Source organism: Alligator mississippiensis, chromosome 11, assembly GCF_030867095.1.
Source record: "Alligator mississippiensis isolate rAllMis1 chromosome 11, rAllMis1, whole genome shotgun sequence".
Classification (NCBI taxonomy): Eukaryota; Metazoa; Chordata; order Crocodylia; family Alligatoridae; genus Alligator; species Alligator mississippiensis.
This window is the reverse complement of record NC_081834.1, coordinates 57668643-57691164: the sequence shown is the minus strand read 5'-3', so window position 1 is coordinate 57691164 and position 22522 is coordinate 57668643. Positions and strand designations below refer to the sequence as shown.

The window sequence follows — 22522 nt, the reverse complement described above, 5'->3', positions numbered from 1 at the left end:
GCTACGCTTGCGGTGCTCTGAGTAAACGTGTCAGACCATCCATCAACCAGGAGCCTGGAGTTTGTTCCAAAAGTCGCAATGTATTTGACCCATGAGCTATTCCAAGCAAACAGGTATTGGCAATTAAAATGTTATTATTGCCTTTGCTGTTGTTTTGTTGTTGTCATAATATGCTTGCTGTTAGCAGTAATAACAGCAATAACAACAAACCATGAGCATTAATAAGAACAAAACAGCACCACAATAATAACAATAATAAAATCAATAGAAGAATGACTGATAATTTATTAAACCGAGGCAGGAAGGAGTTTGCTAGCAAAGGGGGGGAGAAAACCCGCATCCAGGCCCCATCTCCCCGCCCCGAGGCCCCACCACCTCCCACAGCTGGAAAGGACCTGGGAGTTGGAGCTCCCAGCAGTCCCGCCTCTCACTCCCAACCCCACTTCTCTTCCAGAGAGCCCAGGCATCCAGCTCACAGCTCCTCCCACGCTGGCTTTCCTGGGACAAAGACTTCCTCCGCCCCAGCCGGATCAGCTTGCCAGGGCCGTGACTACAAAGTCTCCCTCACTGCAGCCAGGATGTGGCAGGGCTCGTGGCCAATACCAGCCCTGGGTGCAGGGGACTGGACCTTGCTGCTGCCCCTGGGGAGTGGGGACCTGTGGTGCTGCCCCCTGGCCCCTTTTGGGGTGCAAAGGTAGGGGTGTACTGGAGTAACACAGGACAGGAGGGTGGGAGGAGGGAACTGAGGCAGGGGGAGGTCTTGGTGGGGTGGATCAGGGGGGAGGCTGGATCTGGGGGTGACCGCAGGTGTTGGGGGGCATGGAGGCAATCTAAATGGGGTTTGGCCAGGGATTACCCTGGATTAAGGGAAGAGACACTTGGGGGCAGGATGCAGCTACTGGGTTTCCTTCCAGCTCCCTGAGGTGGGACAGAGCAGGAGACCCCAGGACACCCTGTGGGGTGGAGGACATGGCAGGGAGGAGTCAGAGCCTGGAGCTGGTGACTTTTCCTTCTGAAGCACAGTGGAGGTGGGGAGAGCAGATCCGGACGGACATCGGATTGTTACCACCACACTCAGGGGCAGGGAAGGTGGGGGGCAGCCTAGGCTGGCCACGGATCCTGGCTCCCCTCCATCTACCCCCCACACCCCAGATCTGCTCCCTGGGGTGGCCGATAAAAAGACCAAGGAGACACAAGAAGGGGCTGTTGCATCAGTCCAGCCCACATGACAACATGGCTGCTGTTTCATAACCAGGCCTTGGAGAATCTGATTCCAGCCTTGTGTTGATTCTGGTGGAGGCGATCCAGGAGCAGAGCAGGGCGGCCTGGCCCCACAGGGAAAGGGGTCACAGCCTGGCCCACCCTGGCCTGGTCAAGCCCCAAATGGCCACGCAGGGTTTGGGATTTGGGAATTTGGTGCAGGAGGCTGTGACCATATGAATTACCACTGCTCCACTGCCACAAACTTCTCTGACTCCGTGGGCTAGATGCAATGGCTCCACTGGCCTCATTTGGCCCTTGGGCCGGAGCTTGACCACCCCAGTATAGCGGGTTGGCTCTTTTTTATAGCTGGGTGACCATTTTATGGCAGGGTAATTACTTTGGACATGCAACTTTATCTACATTTATTGTGCCAATCAGTGAATTGTAATTGTGTAATATATGTAATGGGGAGCAGGGGTCTTCAGCATAGAAACCATTTCAGGACTGCACTTAGTGTGCTCCCGGGGAACTCCTGGTCCATGGGGCAGTTCATAAAGAGCTTCAACCTTCATAAAGGTTGTTTGTTAATAAAGTTCCCCATGAGCTTTGGCCTTTGTAGGTGCAAAACAGATCCATCATTTGGCTCCATTAGATGCCAGCACATTTTTTGTCTTTTGGCATGGGGCCAGACCTCTTCTCCCCAGCATCATGGGGAGATTTTTAACCCATCCTTTTTCCCCGACAAACCAGCTGGGGGAAATTGGGGCGGAGGGGCATTATATGTGAGGAAAAGGCTCCCCAGGGGTATGGGCGTTTGGTGGACATTAGATTTTGCCACAGCTGGATTGGCCCCTACTACATGGCCCCAGTACCCAAGCCCCTAGCTCTGCACTCCAACACTGGCTTCTGAGACCCCAGCCCTTTTGTACTTACATATCTTCCAAAGTCAAAATATTTTCTCTTTGGGGCCTGTTGTATTCAGGGCCATGCTGTATGCTGAAAAACACAGTGGCTGTAGGTGTGAGATCACTGGGCTTCAGTCAGTGGTGCTGGTGTCAGTGATGGTGATACCTCGCTCTCAGGCTGTCGCGTTCTCCATCTCACCACCCTTCCTTTAACAGAAGACAACCACCCTGTTGGTCCCTCAGTCTTCTCCTGGACAGATGACCCCAAAACCTCTATCCCCACGTCTCCTTACTGGGTCTTCCACTCTAAGGGATCCTCCACTAAACACCCGTTAATTTCTCTGCTAATCAGGTCCTGGCTCTGAAGACCCAATGGGTGAGACCAGAGCATCACTTTCCCACCCGAGATCCAGCATCCAACAGCAGCATGGGAACGCGGTGCTGTGTAGGGCTGCATGCTGTTTGTTAGAGACGGATCAAGCTGGTAGGGAGGGAGACAACGAGAAGATCTGGGACCTGCAAAGAAGAGCTAGCAAGGGAAGCACAAAGGAAGATGCTGGTGGGTGTCCAGTGGACAATGTGGTGGAAAGAGCGGTTGTGGAGGTGATGGACATGGTGGTCCACGTCTTCTCCAGTGGAGTTCTTGTGTGGGAGCCAAGATGGACTTAAACTGCTATGGCCAGGGGATGTGGAGAGAAGCGTTGAAGAGGTAGGTGCAGGACGAGCAGCTCCCCTGAGCCCCAGCATGGAGATGAGGTGGGTTCCCATCCAGGTGCATGATGAGAGCTGGATTTTCTAGAGCCTGGTGGCAGCCTCTGTGTGTGACAGCACATGCAGCCTCTTGTGTGTGGCATGGAGCAGACAGCAGAGCAGTGGGGAGTAGTGAGCGGGGTGGCAGGCAGTACAGGGCAGGGAGAAGACAGCAGAGCAGTTCCCAGTGCCTGGATGGGCAGAACCAGGAGCCAGGAGAGCATTTCAATTCTGGTTGAAAAGTCTGTTTACATATGTGCCCAGAGTTAATGAAGTCCAGAATTACAATGAGTACAAGCATGGAGTAGTTTGCAAGGAAAGGCTGTGCCTAGAGGCCCTGAGGGAGCCCCTCGTGGCTTCCCCTTGCCCCAAGGACACTCCGTCATGGCCCTCTTGGCCATATAAGCGCCCCAGTCACCTCATGGGCTCTTTGTGGCCCCATCTGCCCCTACAGCCATGCCTGTACTTCACACGGTGCCAACTTGGTCCTCCTGCAGAGGCCTCAGCCCTGTTGGCTGTATCCCCCTTAGCCTAGCTGCAGGCTTCCAGCTCTGGCCCACTGGTTCAGGCCCAGCTCACAGCACCAGCCCTCTCTGTGCCTCCAGTCTCCAGCCCCTTGGCCCTGTCTTGTGCCTTGTCTCATCCCACACTGCACCCCGGCCCAAGGTGAGGCTGCTCTTCCCACGTACCGACCTCTGGCCCTTGAACTGGGCTCACTGTCTTTTCCAGCTCCTCTACCACTGCCTTTCCTCCCCTGTCCACGATCTCGGGGCCCATTTCCTGGACCTCTGCCTTACATTCTTCTGGCTGACTTCATAGCTCCTTGACAGGGGTCCCCTCGTGGCACCTAATGGTTGTTTCTACTTTACTTGGCCATTCTTCCATGGGTAAATGGCCACCTTCCACTATGCACTGGGCATTTCCACCACTTGGATATGCTTGGAGGCAGTAGCTGCACCACTTCCTTTGAGCGTATTGTCTTCTACCTCCTGTTCCCCCTCCCTGTCCGTCATCAGTGTTTGAATGACTCCCCTTCTGTCTGCAGTGTCAGCTGGGCTTTTGTCAGGGAGGCTCATAACAACACGCAACACTGCCATTTCTGAGGGGGCTCGGGAATGCTTCTGGATTACATATTTTGGCTTTTGCAAGATGTCCTCAGTAAATCCCTGTTGATGCCATGGTTCTATGGAACAAAGGTTCATCCGCTGATTTAAATACCTGCTGCTTGCAACCAGTGGAAACCTTTATGCATCCAACCTGTAAAACTGTTAACATTTTCTAAGGGAGGGGATCCTTCAGTAACCACCAAAGAAAAACTTCACTGACCTTCAGGGCTTCCCCTTCTTGGCTTCAGCCTCCTATGCCCCTGCTTTTTCCTTCATCTACTGAATGACCAGATATGTCAGACAATGACTAATTTGTGATTTCACCAGTTCAAGCTGTCCTGTTTGCTGCAGGGACAATCTCCCTCCTCCCCCTCTATTTCCTGCTCTGTTTCTCCTCTCTCCTGCTTTTCCAGGTGTTGTTCTAGATTCTAGAGCAGCCTTTTCCAAACTCTGGTTCTCAGATGCAGGTGGCTGTGGTGCTGTGGCTTCTGGCTGGGGGTTCAAGGGCAGCGGCTGGTAGGGGTCCAGATCTCTGTTTCAGCAGCCATCCCAATCATCCCTTTGAATTTTGTCAGAGCCACCTTTTTTCCATTTCCTGCCCCCCTTCCCACCCCCCTCTCCCCCTGCAATGTCACCAGTGATAGGGAAGTATTTGATGGCTGTTCCTGACCACCACGATCTCAGACACAGGGCAGTTTTACTTTCCTGCACATTTTCAACTAGTTGCCAGATTTTTTTTGTTCTTGTGCTTGTGGTAGTATGGCACGCCTTGGCATGGCTTCCTGACATGTCAAAATAGAATCAGAAAATTAGGGTTGGAAGGGACTTGGATGTTGGCTACAAATGTCCAACTTGGGATCCTTAAAATTCTGGTTTATTAGGTGGATTGAAACACTGTAATGAAGTCAAATCATAAACCTTGGGGCTGGTCCCCCTCCCCCCCCACACACACACACACATACACACAGTAGCGAGCTACAAGAGTCAAGTATACCTATTCCACAGGCACTGGAGTCTGCTGTCGATGGCCAGTCGAGGCTTCTTCCAGCGTGGTGTTATCCTCCAGAAGGGGGTCGCCGGCTGGTCCTTCTGGCTGGACAGGTCGGGTGCTGGTCAAGTTGGAGATCAAAAGGGCGCCGCCGAGGGTTACTTTTCACTGCTTTTTATCTGTCCTTGGCAGACTTTGGTGACTCCCCAGTTTTCAGGTTTGCCCAATCCAGGGGTCGTTCACCCTCGTGGGACTTCCCCCTCGGTGGCTAGTGGATGGCATCTGTCAGCCCCAGGGGTTGTCCGCATGTATGTGCAGGTTTGGGAGTCTGTTGATGAATTTTGAATAGGGCTCTGGGAGGGGTTGATCTGGAGATATTCAGCCCAAAAGTTGGTCCCCGGCACTGATTAACTCAGATCAGGGCTTCTAGCCCTTGAACAGTGAAGTCTGGAGAATTCCCGGTAGTTACATTGTCTTCTATTGATTTCTTCCGTTGGTTGATCTGCGGTTTTCCTAGATGTTAATAGCCACCTGCTACTGTGTTACGCATTCAATCACTGATTCACTGGCTCTTTCAGGAGCCCGCCTGATACAGGGAAGGGCAGTTTGATTCCTGCCCTTGTTAACATTGTTACAATGTATAACTTACTTCTGAAACTAAACACATTTAGTTGAAAGGTGAGGAGTATAAAATATGAGCTACAAAAGTAATGCCATGGCACACAAATAGATAAAAATACCAGAATACAAGGGGAGATACAAAATGCACATATACAAATTTTAAAACACAATTCCTTATCTTAAAGTGAAAGAAAGAGGAAGGAAGAAAAGGTAGAAGAGGAAAAACATATCCAAGGAGGGGAGAGCAAATGCAGGCAAGAGGAAAGGGGGGCTTTCTGCTACACAGGAGGTTCATCTAGTCCAACCCCTGCTCAAAGCAGGACCAGCCCCCAACTAGATCACCCCAGCCAAGGCTCTGTCTACAGGGCTTAAAAACCTCCAGGGGTGGAGATTCCACCACCTCTCCGGGTATCCTGTTCCAGTGCTTCATCATCCTCCTAGTGAGAAAGTTTTTCCTAATATCCAACCTAAACTTCCCTTGCTGCAGCTTGAGACCATTGGTCCTTGTTATGTCATCTGCTACCACTGAGAACGGTCTCTAGATCCATCCTCTTTGAAATAGTTGAAGGCTGCTATTTAAATTTCCCATCAGTCTTCTCCTCTGGAGACTGAATAAGCCCAGTTTCCTCAGCCTACTGAATGGGGGAGGCAACCTTGTGACAGAGGATGAAGAAAAGGCTGAAGTGCTCCATGCCTTTTTGCCTCAGTCTTCACAGGCCAGGTGAGCTAACGGACTACTGCACCTAGCTGCAGAATTTGGGGAGGAGGTGAGCAGCCCTCAGTGGTAAAAGAACAGGTTAGGGGCTACTAATACCGATAGCCGATATTTAAGGAAATGTATCAGCTGATACCAATCCGATTTCTGATACAGCTGCCTCCAGCTGTGAAGTCTTGTGGTAGAAGGGGAGGGGGGAGGGAAGGCAAATAGGGGGAGGGGGCAGGTGCTGCCTAAGCAGGATGAAAGGGGGAAGCTCCTGCCACTGCTTGCACCCTGGGAGGGCACCGGGGAGGCGGAGTGGTGGTGTGTGCCCCTGGATCTGTGCAGGGTGGGACGGGGCAGGCTGCAGCTGGGGCTCCTCAAAGCTAGGCTTGTAGCGGGCACTAGCAGCACTAGGAGGATGCTGCATCCACCCCAGATTTCACTGCAGCTCCGTTCCCAGTTCCACCACTGCCCTGGCTCTTGAGCCAGGGCAGTGCCAGGTGGTGGTGGTGCTGGGAGCACAGTGCCAGCAAAATTTGGGCTGGATGCAGCATCCTCCCAGTGCTGCTGGCACCCACTCTGAAGCCAGCCCCAGCTGTAGCCTGTCCTGTCCCGTCCCACCCTGCACAGATCCAGGGGCACATGCCCCCCTTGCCGCCTGCATCACCGCGGGGGTGTTGATCTGTGCCCTGACACCCCACCCCTCCCCTTCCACCACAGCTGGAGGCAACTCTCCATGCTGCTGGGTCTGCTCCTGGCTGCCCGAGTGCTGCATTGCAGCTGCACGCAACACAAGCATTTATCAGCCCCATTGGGCGGATTTATATCCAATGCAGCCAATTTTCTTTGTATCGGTACCGATTCAATATTGGATTGATCCGCTGGTGCACCTCTACCAGGATGCCACAACCCAGGACAGGGAAGCAAACCCCACCCCATGCGCATCCACAGAGTTGGCTTTCCTAGATTGCCTAGGACCCCAACCCCTTCCCTGGAGTGTCCTGAACAAAATGGAGGCTACTTGCATGCGAGCACCACATCTGATCTAGTTGGGTGCCAGCCCTCCTGCTGCTGCTGCTGCTGCTGTGTATCCTTTGCTGCTTCCTGTCAGCCTACTGCACCCCTGTTCCCTCCCCTGCTCGGGCCAGGCACCATGTAAATGTGGCAGGGTGCCCTTGGGTAATGAGACTGCGGGCTCCCAGCTGCACATGGGGCCCTGCTCTGAGCTTGTAGCAGCTTTGTGGAGGAGGCTTCTCCTGGTGGGTGAGGGGGTGTGTGGCAGATCCCCATGGCCCATGTTGGCCCCAGAAGTGGGGTGGGCATGAGTGGAGCTGCAAACTGGGGCAGATGTCTTGTGGAGCGAGGCCCTTTGGCCCATACTGCTCCCACATAGTGGTGTAGAGTAGTGTATACCTTGACTTCCAAAAAGCTTTTGAACTGGTATCCCACAATGCCCTCGTGAGAAAATTGGAAGATTGTAGGCTCAACTGCAAGACAGTCAGGTGGGTGGGAAGCTGGCTGTGGGGTAGGACCCAGAGAATCCTAATAAACAGATGTGTCATCCTGGCAAGAAGTGGTCAGTGGTGTTCCTCAGGGGTCAGTGCTTGGTCCAGTGCTTTTTAACATCTTCATTAGTGATTTGGAAGTGGGGATAAAGAGCTCACTGGCCAAGTTTGCAGATGACACCAAGTTACAGGGAGGCGTGGTTATACTTGAAGATAGGCTGCAGATACAGGCAGGCCTAGACAGGCTGGCAAGCTGGGCAGATCAGAACAAGATGAAGTTTAATGTTGCTCCACCTGGGGACGAACAGTCCCCTACACGTCTACAGGCTTGACAACAATGATCTGACTAGCCCTGGGGGTAATAATGGATCATGGGGGTCAGACCTGAGGGTACCAGACCTGAGGGGTAACAACTGACCACAGTATGAGCATGAGCTGTCAGTGCAACTCTGTAGCCAGCAGGGCAGATAATACTCTGGCATGCATCAACCGATGCATCTCCAGCAAAGCCAAGGAAGCGATTCTTCCACTTTACTCAACATTGGTGAGACTGCAGATGGAGTACTGTGCCCATTTCTGGGTGCCGCACTTCAACAACGATGTAGAAAAGCTTAAAAGTGTTCAGGGAAGAGCCACACGTATGATCAGAGACTTGCACGGCAAGCCATACGAGGAAAGACTGAGGGATCTGGAAGTCTTCAGGCTGAAAAAGAGAAGGCTGAGAGGGGACTTGGTAGCAGCTTACCGCTACATCAGAGGCATGCATCAGAGGCTCGGTGAACAACAGTTCACCAGAGCACCCTTGAGGAAAACCAGGAGTAATGGTCACAAACTCCTAGAAGACCATTTCAGGCTCAACATTAGGAAGAACTTTTTCACAGTCGGGGTGTCCAAACTGTGGAATAAACTCCCTCCAAAGGTGGTGTAATGGCCTACCCTGGAAATCTTCAAAAGGAGACTGGACAGTCACCTTGCTGGGGTCACCTGGCCCCAGTTGTCTTTCCAGCTTGGTGCCGCGGGCTGGACCCAATGATCTTCCAAGGTTCCTTTCAGCCTTGCAGTCTATGAAACCACCGTGGAGGGGTGGGGCTGGGTGACTGTCATGCAGGGGGAGAGGAGCTTGACTCGGGCTGTGGAGCAGGAGGGGGCAAGGCCCAGCCCCAGTGGGCGAGGGGGTGTGGCCCAGCCTCAATCCAGAAGCCACGGGCAAGGTTGGGGTTTTGGGGGGTTGGCGGAGCACGATAGTATTAGTGGCCTCTGCTTCCCCACTGCCATAATTCCCACTCTCAGGGACTTCCACAGCCAGATGCAGAGGCCTGTCCCCAAATCTAATGCAAACCATCCCTGTCGGGAGCAGAGGAAATGCTGGCTCCACCCTTGGTCCATCCTCCTCTCAGCTGAGCTAATTGCTTCCCAGCATGGCTTGGGGTTACTCACCATTTTCAAATTCTTCCTTTCAGGAGTCCCCGGCCTGTCCTGCTCAGTGCCTGAGGGTTCTTCCATGAACATCTCCTTGAACGCATCTAAAAACTCGATGCAACTGTGTTTCACAAATGATACATGCATTGTGTCCAACTTTGGAGGCCCCAAATCCTACAGCACACTTACCATCGATCTCATCACCCTGAAGAATAAAATGTTAATGGTGAAGAAGATGAGCTGTGTGCTGCAAGGACACTACTACCTTAAGGAGTTCCTGTCTGGAGAAATTTTACAATACCTCACGCTGAAAATGCCTGGTATGTTTCCTAGACTCTTATCTACACGTTACACTAAAGATGTGATTAACTAGTTAATCCCACCTTAGTGGTCACTGGCCGCACGTTCCATCCATCAGCAGTGTGACAAAGAGAGCAATATTCAACAAAGTTATTCCACCAAACTCTGAGGCTGGGTCCCACAATCACACCTCTTGCCATGTACATGAATCACAGCCACTAGAGATGCCTTTTCCCCAGCCCTGCCATCCAGCCTGAGGCCCCATCCGGTGTTCACAGTGTTTGTACAGCACAGTAAGACCTGATTTGTGCTCTAGAGCTCCCTTGTTCCCCAACCCTGGGTCAGCCCAGCTGCCCAGCCTCACTGCCCTCCCTGCTTTCTTTCACTCTGTGCAGCACCTGGCATGCCAGATACCCCCATCAAAGCCAGACTCCCCCTGACATGGCTCCACCTGTTGACTCCTCACCCACTGTGATCTCCTTCCAGATGTGGCCACAGCCTCACTATCCACGACCACAGGACCTTCTGACAAGCCTGCAGAGGAGCAGGGTAAATGAACGGCACATCCTGCAGTACCCATCTCTGCCCAACGATTTCCCTTGGCTCTGGTTGTGTTATTATGGATCTTAGGAAGGGGTGGGTAGAGTCCTCGTTCTCATTATGCCTTTATTGTAGCAACTAACCCCTAAACCCAAAATGGTGGACCGACCACTTCCTGTGGATGGCATCATTCTTTAATAAGGGAGTTAACCCTTACTACTACATCCCCCTTTCTGGGGTGGAGTGGGAACTTGATGCACACTTAGGTACAAAAGGAACCTAAGCAAAGCAAAAGCATTGGTAAATCTAGTCGTTTAGACCAGACTAATGCACAGATCTAATCTCTTTGGTGGAACTGAGGCACATTCAGACCTAGTGTGGTAAACAGGTGGAATATGACGTGGAGATGTTCTCGATTCCCATGGAGTAAACCACTAGGCATCTCCACCCAATATGAACAAGGGGTATCTGCCATAGTTGGACAGTGCCTTGGACCCCTGGATCTGGGTTCCAAACTCCCTGCTGTGGGGAAATAGCAGGTACACGTCTTGAAGCATACCTAGTGTCATAGTTTCATCTCTGACAGTCTTTATCTGTTTATCTTTCTCACAAAATTCCTGTGGATCGACAAGTTTTGGCACCAAGTCATTAATCATACTTGGTAGGGTTGTACGGAGCCGACAACTCATAAGCAGCTTGGCTAGACTCCACCCATGCTCCATTGGTGTTGAACGGTAGACCATGACTGCCTTATAGAGATCTTCATTCTTCTGGAGCAAATCCTTCACAGTACATCCTGCACATTCTGCTTCTCCATGACTAGGGGGGGAATGTGGATTGCTGGTGACACATTGAAAGTCATACTGGGCTGCAAACTGCTTAAACACGGCTCCAGAAAATAGTGGGCCACTATGAGGTCTGAAAACGAAAGGTATGCCACAGCATGCAGCTATAATGACATTGAAGGGTATAACTCTCTCTGTTGTGGTGCTCTGTAATTGCACCATCTCCAAGTAATGGGAATAATAATAGCAGCGAGGTAAACAGATCCCTTCCAGGTGAATAAATTGGCTCCTGACATCTGCCATGGATGATCTGGTAAACCAGTCGTAAGGCATGGCTCTACATGGACTGCTCAGTGTTGAGCACAATCCTTGTAACTGGCTACCCAGTTCTGTTTGTCATCACAGACGGAGGGCCACCAAACCTGTGGCAATGCATAGTGGGTGCACATGCACCCCCTGATGTTATATACCTAAGGCATATACCTTATGAAGAAACATAAGCGGAATCTTTTTCAGGGGGACAAGGCAATATGCTGTGTTTATTGATAACACAGACTTTTAAGCCATTATATCCTTATTGCTTGAATAAACTTATAGACACATTAACATACACATTCATACACACACATGCTCCTCCCCCCCCCCAATTTTGCACTATTGGGATGTTACAAATCCTTAGGTGCTCAAGTCAGCTTGGTGGTCAACCAGGCTGAACACAAGGAAGAGGAGGCCAGGGGTCTGTTGGATACATACCGATGCCTCTCTGTGCAGAAGTTGTCTCCCCCCAGAGTCTTTTCTTTATCATTCATCTTTTATAGTAGCAGCTGCACATCTGTTGCTTATTCATTAGACCAGGGGTGTCAGCTGCACGTCTGTGATGACTTGTTTTCTTCCTGTTGGAGCGTGTCTCAGCTTCTGTAGTTAGAGATGACCTTTGGATTTAGCTGACAGCCCAGCATTTCTGGATGGGGGGGCAGGCAAGAGTGCTGGTGCCCCCCCGAGAGCGCTGGCCGGGGAGTGCACCGGGAGAAGTGGTCCCCCTGTGGCCAATCCTGCCAACCCAGAAGTGCCAGCGGTGTGCCTGGGAGTGCCAGTGGTGTGCTGCTGCCAGTTGCGGGCCTGCAGGATTGGCCACAGGGGGACGCCTGGTCACTGACTGTCCACTGGGGGCGCAAGTGACTCAGGAGGCATCAGTTGCCCATGCACAAAACTGTCTGGTAAGCCCTAGCTTGACATTTTATAATGCCCTGGTGAGCATCATGAATTTTCTCTAGGATTTCCTGGCATAGCGTTGAAGGTATCAGTACTCTGTTGTGAAACATGACTAAGTCTCTGACAACACAGAAATTGCATCTCTCTTATTGGTACTTTGCCAGTTCAGTCCTTGAGTCTTACTTGCAGCCATCCTTCCAAACAGTACTTCTTTATCTTTTGGCAAAAGGAATCACTTTCTTGAGCTTCCTGAATTCTTGTTTATAGTGAAGCAGATACGGGTATCCCATCCGCAATAATGTCCATGTAAACAGCAATATCTTTCTCCTGGCAGAGTTCTTCTGGACACAGTGGAGTCTGTAATGGTGCCTTAGAAAGAGTATCAGCTGTTTAACTCTTTTCCAGGGATGTGTAGTATAATGTAGGGGAATTTCAGCATTCTGAGACAAAATCTCTGGATTCTTGGTGGGAGTTCATCTAGAGGTTTGTCTCCTAACAGAGACACAAATGACTTGTGATCAGTTTGTAAAGTAAAAGTCAGGCCCACAAGGAAGGTTCTGAGTCGCTCATATGTCCATGTAATTGCTAGTGCTTCTTTTTCTATTTGTGCATATTGAATTTCAGGTGGAGCCAGCGCTCTTGACACAAAAGCAATAGGGGCCTAGGGGCCTGCTTCCTGGCATAGTTGTAACATTCCTCCAAGCCCATATGATGAAGCATCTGCTGCAATAAAAGTTTCTTGTGTTGGATCATATTGGGCCAGTATCAGGGAGGAGCTGAGTATAGATTTGTTCTCATTGAAGGGTGACTGCTGTAGCGGTCTCCAGAGCCATACGCTCTTGTCACTTAAGAGGTCTCTTAAAGGCTTTGATATTGTTGCCAAGCTTGGCACAAAATGGCCCAAATATGTGGCCATGCCTAAATCTGCGTAATCCTGGGATATCCTTGGTTTCAGAGAACCCCTTGATGGCTACAACTTTTGATGGATTTGGTTGAATTCCACGTGGTGGAATCCATTGTCCCACAAACATGAGCTGCAAAGGTGCACTTTTAATTAAGTGTAACTCCAGCTACTTGGAGTTTTCTGAGCATTGAATCCCACTCTCATATCATGTTGTGCCTTGGTGGTCCCAAAAATCAAAATATCATTGGCATGGCAAAGACCACCTAGGCCATCCAATATCTGTGATGTCCAAAACTGAAAGAATTCAGGAGCTGATGAGATTCCAAAAGAGAGCTGTTTAAACTGGTAGCATCCAAATGGAGTAATAAGTTGCAAGCTTGGACAATTCAACAGCTAGAGGAATCTGCCAGAACCCTGCCGATGCATCCATTTCTGTGAAAACTTTGGCTCTTGCAAATTGAGTCAAGGTATGTTCCACAGAAGGAAGAATGTCTCTCTCTCCACATGTATTTGAGAGGTCAACACATATCCTAATCTTACCATTGGATTTTGGCACAACCGTCATCCCAGAACCCTGGGGACTAGGTTCTTCAGTCCTTGTAATTACTCCTAGTTCTTCCATGAATGTTCACTCTTCTTTAACTTTGTCCATTAGTGGCAAAGTACCTGCCTTGGAGTAGTTAATGCATATGGAATGGTATCAGCTTTTAGGCGTATCTGATATTCACCTGATATTTTTTTCCAAGACCAGAAAAGACAGATGGGTACTTGGTTCTGTAGTACTGCTCCAAGGATTTCTGGTCCACTATTTCATCTACTCGTTGAACAAGTTGCAGTGCCTGTGTAGCTGGTAAACCAATTAAAGGCACAGAATATTACTAATCATATAGACTTCCTGGTCTACGCATCTCGACTTCAGTGTCATCTTTGCACCCAGTACTTTGAGGGTAGAGTCACCTGGTCCTCATAGCTATTCATTAGAGGTAAGGAGAATCCCATCTCTATGTGGGCTGTAATAATAATCAGTGATAGCTGAGCCTGCTGCTCCTGTATCTATTTTAAATGGCATTGGCTGTCCATTGAGCTCAATTTCTGTCATCCAGACTCCAGGATCTGATGAGAAGACTCTGTAACTCCATCTAAAAGTACTGTGCAATCCTCTGCATCCTGTTCTGTGACTTCACAGACACTGATGATGGTGCAACAAACCAAAGCATAGTGACCTTTCTTTTTACATCGCTGATGTTTCTCTTCCATAGCAGGACACTGAGCACAACTGTGTCCTGGGGTTTGACTGCACCTGTGCCATTGGCCTCCTTTTCTGCTTGTTTGCCACTGTGGGCGCTAATAGGACTACTCCCTTTGTTCGTTGTGCTTGTCAACTCGATTAGTATTTGTGTGTCGGGTTTTTTTTTACAGTGTGTACTGCATCCATATTAACTAATGCCTGACAGGACTGAGAATCTCTTAATTTCTCTTTGTTGCTGTTTAACTAGCTCTGATTGGCAAGCCTCCTTCTGGAGCATTAACTCAGGGTCCAACTGTAGTCTTTGTGAGAGCTCTATATCATGAAGCCCCATAACTAAGTGATCCCTAATAATTCCTCAAGCTCTCCATATTGGCAGGATTTGGCCATAGTGTACAAAGATGTGATGAATCTGTTCACAGGTTCTGAAGGCTCCTGTTTACAGAGATTGAATCTAGCTCATTCATAAATCACATTTCTTTTGCCCAGAAAATGATCAGTTAATGCCTCTGTCACTGCAGCATATTGCTTTTTCTTTGCATTTGTAAGAGGTGGTGAAGGCAGAATGTCATCCCCTGATCTCCCATAGAGTAGATAAGAGTATTCACTTGGTAAGCTTCCAACTGTTTGTCCAGACCAGACACTTCCCTGAAGTGAACGCCTGATCCATCAAGGCCATATTCCAGGGGACTGGAAATCAAACTGTTCTGGTGGTGCAACTTTGAGTGCCTACATGGTCTCTGTAGCCAGCCTCAGTACTGGACTGGTCTCTGCTGCAGGTAGAGGTACCCGACTCTGCTCTGCGCTGGATTCAGGTTCTAAAGTCTGATCCATCATTTGGGAATCACCTGTGGCTGGTGTGGGTGGGGGAGCCTGGGACCATGTGATGGGAACTGAGACTGGGTCTCACAACCACACTTCACCTGTGGCCTGGCAGGAAGTACTATGGTTGGGATCTTACAGGATCCTTTTATTAGCTGTCACTGGCCTAGCCAGCGGTGCTGGGTGGACAGTGCCCATTGCCCAGTGGGTTAGATGGGCAGTGCCTGTTGTGGGTGGGAGGTGGAAGACAGCTTGTGACCAAGTCCTACTGTGGGGTGGGGGAGTTTAAGGGGCTTTACTTGGCCCTGTGGGTGGTGGGGAAGGGGTTGTGGCCTGGCTCTGACCCCATCCTCCCCACTGCAATGGGGCTTGGGGATTTGGTACCGGGGAGAGTGGCTGTATGGATTGCTGCTGCTCCCCCACTACATTTCCTGACCTGGGGGGATCTCAGCGGGCTGGATGCCACAGCTCCGGGAATAGGATTTGGCTCGCAGGCCAGGGGTTCATAGATTTCATAGACATTAGGGCTGGAAGGGACCTCGGAAGATCATCGAGTCCAGCCGCTGCCCAAAGGGCAGGAAGTCAGCTGGGGTCATAGGATCCCAGCAAGATAAGCATCCAGTTTGCTCTTGAAGGTGTTCAGTGAAGGCGCTTGAACCATCTCTGGTGGCAGGCTGTTCCAGACCTTGGGGACTCGGACAGTAAAGAAATTCGTCCTTATGTCCAGCCTGAAACGGTCTTGTAGTAGTTTATAACCATTCAACCTAGTTGTCATCCCTTGGGGTGCTCTGGTGAACAAACGTTCCCCCAGATCCTGGTGGTCACCCCTGATAAACTTATAGGTGGCCATCAGATCACCCCTGAGCCTGTGCTTTTCCAGGCTGAAGAGTCCCATGGCTCTCAGCCTGTCATCGTAGGGTCTGCTTCCCTGACCACTGATCATGCGCGTGGCTCTTCTCTGGACTCTCTCAAGCTTCTCCACATCCTTTTTAAATTGTGGAGCCCAAAACTGGATGCAGTACTCCAGCTGCAGCCTCACCAAGGCCGAGTACAGGGGGAGAATGACGTCCCGGGATTTGCTTGAGAAGCATCTATGGTTGCAAGCCAGCGTTTTGGTCGCTTTACTAGCTGCAGCATCGCATTGCAGGCTCATGTTCATCTTGTGGTCAATGATGACCCCCAAGTCTCTTTCTTCCATAGTGCTAGCCAACATAGCACTTTTTTATTGATTTCTGCCCCTGACTGGCTGAATGCATACCACAAGGTTGAAACCAGCGAGTATAAGTAGAGAGCCTTTGATTGTTGATAGGGATGTTCTTGAGACCTATTAAGAGTCTTCACTCTTTCCCAGCTGCTCTGTTTGGCACCAGGTGTTGGCTGCCCACCTCATTTGAGAACAGATGCAAAAAAGTTAACCCTGGATTCCACACCCCCTGCCTGCTGGCAGCACTGTGTCTCCATGCTTCTATTCCAGTGAAGAAAACCAGCTTGCCCTCTGAAGACATGCACCTCGGTGCTGGAGGGCTGCTTTTGGAGGGGGAAGGTGCATCAATGTGAGGTATTTGTGTTTGTATTGAAATGGTCCCTAGTTGGTGGTGAAAGCCAGTGCTATAACTGGTTCAGCCAGTTCTCATGACTACCCCCAGACTTACCAGTCATGACGGGGAAGATTATTAGCATTGGCACTCTAGTTTTTGTGTCAGGTTCAGTTCAAATTCCCCGTCTGCAAGGAGAAATAGGGAGAGAAAAAAAAAAGTGTGTGTGTGTATGTATGTATGTATGTGTATATACAGTAAAAGCTCTGTTATCCGGCATCCCCCAGGAATGGGGGATGTGGGATAACAAAATATGCCTGTTAACTGAACAGCCCAAATAAGTGTCCTTGCCTGTTTGGGCCGCCGCTTCTCCCATCGTGTCCAGGGCATTGCCACCCTCTGTGGGCCCCACGGGACAACAAGGCAGGCCCTGCACAGCCTCTTAATGCCCCTGGGCTGTGGGGGCTCAGCAGCGCAGGCTCCTTTGCCCTGGGCTGTGGGGGCTTGGAGAAACTGGAAGTGCCATGGTGGGCACCGGGGAGGGAGGGACCCCTGCCTCTTGGGCTTGGGCTGCCCCAGGGGAGAGGGAGCAGGGGGGTGTCCCTGCACATCCCGCACCCCCGTGTAGAGTCCCCACATGTCCCCCTGGCTCCTCTTCTGGAGTCCTGTGTCCTGTTTTGGGCCCTGCGCTTGAAGAAGGATGTGGAGAGATGGAAAAAGTCCAGCTCAGGGTCACGAATGATCAGGAGCCTGGGAGATGAGCCTGATGAACAGAGATCCTGGTTTCCTCCCTAAAAATTGCAACTTCTCTGATTAAAATCCCCCAAATTGGTCACTCACCACCCACAGCCCCCTGGACAATGCTGGTGCTCTCACTCCCCACCCACAGCGCCCCTTACCCCGCAGGCCTGCTGGAGGTGCCCACAGCTGTCAGGGCTACAGGGCCAGGGACCCAGGTGCACAGCCCTCACCCTCCGCAGCAGTGCCCAAGCCCTGGGGGCCGCCTGCGGGAGGCAGTGGCTGCTGCGCCAGGGCAGAGCAGAGCTTGGAGCCTGCCTCCCCCTCCCCTGCGGGCAGCATGGCCAGAGCGAAGCCCATGGGTGGGGGGAGGGGGGTGCTGGCTACAAATGACCGACTCCCAGGATCCTTAAAATTCTGGCTTATTAGATGGAATGTGCAAAACTAAGAGAGTTAAAACCCATGAATGCAACCCTTCAAATTATGAGGGGCACTGTCTCTCAAATACCCCCCTCCCCACCCCCAGGCAGGGATGATGCAGCCTTGAGCAGGGGGCTGGACTAGATGTGCCCTTGCGAGGTCCCTTCCAGCCCTGCTTTGCTGTGATCTAGTGCCAAGCCAGGGGACCGTCCAGGCCTGTCTCTCACTGAGGACATTACCACCAGCTGCAGATACTAGTTCTGCACACCCAGGCCAGCCTGTGCCTTTGGTCCCAGCCCTTCCTGATTGTGTTGACCCCTATCCTATTCTCTCCTTAACTTTCTCCTTTCCAAACCAGAGGTTGGTGCTCCCTGGGAAAGGAAATCAGTCCCGTATCCAGCAGTGACCCTAAAAAGCCAATAAAATATTGGGCAACATTAAGAAGAGAATAGAAACCAAACCAGAGAACATTGTTATGTTGTAACATAACAATGAACGTTGTATAGCTTGGCTATTTCCAAGCTGAAACATTAAGGAAAAGGGGGGTAGCGGCAAGATGACACAAAGTGATTCCAAGTGGGAAAGACCCAGGTGGACTGCGAGGAACTACAGAAGGATCCTGCATGATTAAGTGACTGGGCAATGAAATGGCAGATAAAAATCCAGCATTGATAAGTGTAAAGTGATGCAAATGGGCAAAAATAACCCATGCTTTACCTATTATGGGCTTTACATGAGCTGGTACCACATAGGAAAGAGATCTGGGAGTAATTGTGGACAGCTTGCTAAAAAATACCAGCTCGATGGCTAAAGAAGAGAATTGTAAATGAAACAAAGTCTCAGGATTCCCCTTTATAAATCCATGGTGCCCCCACACATTGAAGACTGTGTCCAGGTCTGGTCCCCGCATGTCAAGAAGGAGTGAGGGGCATGGCCTCTGAATCAGGGCTTCCTACACCTTAAATGCTGGAGGCTGCAAGTGAGAAACCATGGATAGCCCTGGTCAGACACAGTTTACTCTCCCTTCCAGCATGTGCTGTCTGCCATGGTGTGACACGAGACTGGGCAAGACAGACCTGTGGTCTGACCCAGTATATAGCACTTCTGTGCTTAATTCAGTGTGGAGGAGATGGCTTGGTGCTGTGAAGGAAGGAGCTGGTAGTCGGGATCCAGGACTCCCAGGTTTCATCAATAGATCACTAGTTCTTGGATCTCCTGGAAGTTTCATCCTAGCAGCTTGGCTAAAATGCTAGGGGGCCCCAGCATCTGCTCCACCAACCTGGCAACTTACCAGTATGGATTTTCTCATTGAATTCATCTTGGTTATACTGGGAACTCAAGTAGCCTTTTGGCTTTTGGCTTCACCGGTAGGTGTGCGGGGTGCAGAGGGGAGGAGGCTTCTGGGCTTTGCTGGTTGGCTCCTCCTCTCCTTTCTGCTCCATGTGTCAGGATGTTCTTAACCCTCTTTTAGAGGCAGGGGAAACACCCTGGATCTGGGTCAATTAAGGCAGTTTCCTTGAGCGTTCCCAGGGATAACTGTTCCCCTGGCATGGTTTAGTACCCGCCTCGGCTTAAAGCCCACTTTCTGGAAATGGGAGGCTCCTCCCTAGCTTGCATCTGCGGCCGTATGTATGACTGAGGGCAGGCGAAACTTGGGGGCATCTTAACAACAAGTCTCTGGACTTGGGCCTGCACGTAGGATGCCCGCCAAAAGACTTTGGCAATATCTGAAGCCCCTGGCAGGGGTGGAGGATGTTTGCCAGTTGTAGGCCACTTATGGTTTGGACTGACTCATGAATTTAGACTCGATTCGGCTGGTTTGGCTTGGAACATGAAACATTTCTTTTAAAAAAACCTGAACTAAACAAAACAAAAACTGTTTTTAGAGGCGTTGGGTGTCAGCTGCAACTGAGGCCGGGGATGGTGACAGGGCTGTGCTAATACTCCTGCTGGGACGACAGGCTCCTGGCTAGAGGGTCTTGTCCCTCTGCTCAGGGTCCCCGTGGGGATGGTGGGACCTGCCGGGCGGGCACCAGTTCTCCGGCCCTGCGGGGTCCAGGGAGCTGCCCTCTAGCCCGCTGCTCTCTGTGTGTTCAGAGCATTCGTCGGAGGCCGAGGCAGATACTGGGAAGAGCCAAGCTGGGAGGTGAGTAGCCTCGGGCCCTGGCCTGGGGCAGGGGCAGGAAAGAGCACGGCCCCCTGCCTCCTCCCAGCCCATGGGAGCCACGGAGGAGCAGCCAGGGCCCCGCTCACAGGCTGGGGGTGCCGGCTGGGGAGGGGCAGAGTCTCCCCAGGCCCACGCCAGCTCCTTCCTCTCTCCCTTACAGCAACTTGGGGACACGTGGAGGAGACACCACCACACCAGTGCACACAGTAAGCACTGCCCCATGCCCCTGCAGCCTCCCGGGGCCTGAGAGACCCCTTTCTGCCAGGGATGGGGCTGGCTCAGGAAAGGAAGGAGGGGAGGGGGCAATGCAGCCATATGAGATGCCCTCCTCTTTGTCCTGCAGCTGCCCCATGCCTGGGCACAGGCTCAGCCTCGTGCACACACTGCAGCTGGTGGAAAGGAGGCTCCAGCACATGACCTGGCACCTGATGAGAGATCTGAACCCATAAGAGCTGAGGGGGGAAGGTGTGGGGTGTCTCTGAGGGGGCCTGTTCCCAGAGGGGACCTGGAAGCCATGTTTTCTGTGGTCTTTGGGAGGACACGGCCCCGCCCCACGTCCCCCAGGGTCTGGACCGTGTGGGGGGGGTGGAGGGGACATGCCCTGCCCCCCATCTCATCTCTGCCCCCTGTCTCCTCTCTGCCACAGGCCCAGACCTGCACGTCCTGCACCATCCTGGATCTCTGAGGAGCCCGAGGAAATGGAGGACCCTGACGCTGCCTTCATGCAACCTCCTGACTAACCTGACGGTGGGTGGTTGGACCCCGAGAGATGCTTTGTGAACAGGCCAGGGACGAAAGGGCTGCGGGACCTTGCTTCCTCTTTCCTTATCTTTACTTCCGTTAATAAAACAGTCAAGAAGGCGGTGTAACAAATAAATGCTTTACTCACACTTTCGTATAGGTGGTTTCTTTTACAGCAGTTTCAGGATTAGGTAACTCGAGAGCACTGAATGGTCTAAACGATGTATTCGGTCACAATGGGGGGCGTCCGGGGGGAAAGGGATTTCGTGGACGCAGGACCTCTGGTGAGGGTGATCAGGCCTCTCCGATATCGCGCGGGTCCTCTCTATTTTTTTTTCTCCCCTCCCTCTCTCTCTCCGCCCCCTTCCCCTTCGAGCCTTTTTTCTTTTCTTTTCCTGCGCGCTGAACGGGCTGCATGAGCTGAGAGATTTTGCTGCATGCACTGACCACACCCTGAACATCCGGTCCCTCTCTTCCCCCTCCCCTCTCCGTCCTTTTCACGCGCTCGCTCACCCAATCACGCGGCTATCAGGCCCCGCCCACCATTTCTCCCCACGCCCCGAACACAACCTGCTCTTGCGTCTGGCATTTGGTCACTCCTTTTTTTTTTTTTATCACACCTCCCAGCCATGCTGCCGTGGGGGATGCCTTCACGGGGCCGTTGCCGTTGGCCTGCCTAAGGGAGACCTTTGTGCTTTTGGAGGAAGATGGCGTGGCTCTCCCCAGCCCAGCCTGGCACCCCCTAAGTCCCCACCAGGACAGGCAGATGGGTGTCAGAGTCAGCCCATGCCTATGCCAGTGCTGGAGCCAGCGGTTGCCCGGCGTCTGGACTTCCACATCTGGTGCCTGGAGCTGCAGCGCCAGCTGGGCCTCCCCAGCCCGGATGCCAAGTCACTGCCCGTCTGATCCCCCCAGTGCCACTCCAGTGCCCCCATCCCACGTACGCCGAGACGCCGGCTCTGGAAGAGCATCTCCCGCACCCCTCGGGATTCCCGCGCAGCCCTGCGGGTCTCGCACCCGCTGCCCGCCTTGCCTGAGGAGGCGCCACAGTGTGAGGAGGCCGAGGCCATGAAGACAGAGGAGCCTGGATCCAACCCACGGGATAAGGCCGTGAAGACAGAGGAGCCTGGATCCGACCCACAGGATAAGGCCGCGCGGCCTCCGGGATTGGACACCCAGGAGCCCTGTGTCTGCCTCCCCAAGCCCTTGCCCTGCTGGGCCCTGAGGGTCATGAGCCTCCCTGAGGCTGCCCTGAGCCCGCCCGCGCCCCATGCTGACGCCAGTCTGCAGCCTTCTTTCCAGCAGGGGAGCCCGGAGACACAGCCTCCACTGGCCCGCGGGTCCCAGGGGATGGCTCCGTGTGGGAAAGAGACTCCCTCAGCCACCCAGGCCCATCCTCGGGGCTAGCCTTGCAGCGCGGCTGAGCCAGAGAAGGGCCCAGAGCACCGCCACCCCCCTCCCCGAACCCCTGCAGGCCACTGGGGTGCACCAGCCTGCAGTGGAAGCTGCACCTCCTGGCCCCAGAGCCTCCGGGCAAGCAGGATCCTACAAACACCACTGTGTTGCCAGGGGAAGCCAGCACCAAGGTCCCAGACCCATCTGAGGATGTTTGCGCTTCCCAGGAGGCGTCGGAGCAGCACCTCATGGGGAAGCAGCTGCAGGAGGTGACTGAGGAGCCAGGCCCGGCCTCTTGCCGAATGCGCTCAGGGGCAGAGACTGACCCAGGAAAGAAGGACCTGTCCCACCCGTGGCGCACCACCAATGAAGGTGCAACAAACAGCATCAGATGCCTCCTTCCCACCCGGGTGGGAGGCTGCCATGGAGGAAGGGAGCGGTGGAGCCTGGAACAACCCAGGAAAGACACCCAGCTGCCCCCTGCCTGGCACCCCAGAGGGCAGAGGGGGGCACCCAGCGT

At 52.4% G+C, this 22522-nt stretch overlaps 1 protein-coding gene across 8 annotated transcripts; it reads left to right on the top strand.

Annotated features, from left to right (window-relative positions):
* Positions 1-27: 27 nt before the first annotated feature.
* LOC109283044 (uncharacterized) lies at positions 28-20756 on the top strand. 8 transcript variants are annotated; one of them, XM_059714362.1, is made up of 7 exons: positions 28-113; positions 455-694; positions 9239-9517; positions 9984-10046; positions 19797-19845; positions 20027-20072; positions 20513-20756. In XM_059714362.1, exons 1-7 carry the CDS (start codon positions 92-94, stop codon positions 20549-20551), a joined length of 738 nt encoding a protein of 245 aa, XP_059570345.1. In that variant the 5' UTR covers positions 28-91; the 3' UTR covers positions 20552-20756. The 8 variants fall into 8 exon arrangements, 4 of the variants coding, with proteins under 4 accessions (XP_059570345.1, XP_059570343.1, XP_059570346.1 ...); XM_059714360.1 differs by lacking the exon at positions 20027-20072; XR_009455418.1 differs by lacking the exons at positions 19797-19845; positions 20027-20072 and having other exon boundaries at positions 9893-10046.
* The last annotated feature ends 1766 nt before the right edge of the window (positions 20757-22522 follow it).

Coding starts and splice junctions, on each gene's coding strand:
- LOC109283044 (XM_059714360.1), top strand. CDS start 92: ATGAGCTATTCCAAGCAAACAG. Junction 9,518..9,983: donor CCTCACGCTGAAAATGCCTG/GTATGTTTCCTA, acceptor ATCTCCTTCCAG/ATGTGGCCACAGCCTCACTA. Junction 10,047..19,796: donor CAAGCCTGCAGAGGAGCAGG/GTAAATGAACGG, acceptor CTGTGTGTTCAG/AGCATTCGTCGGAGGCCGAG.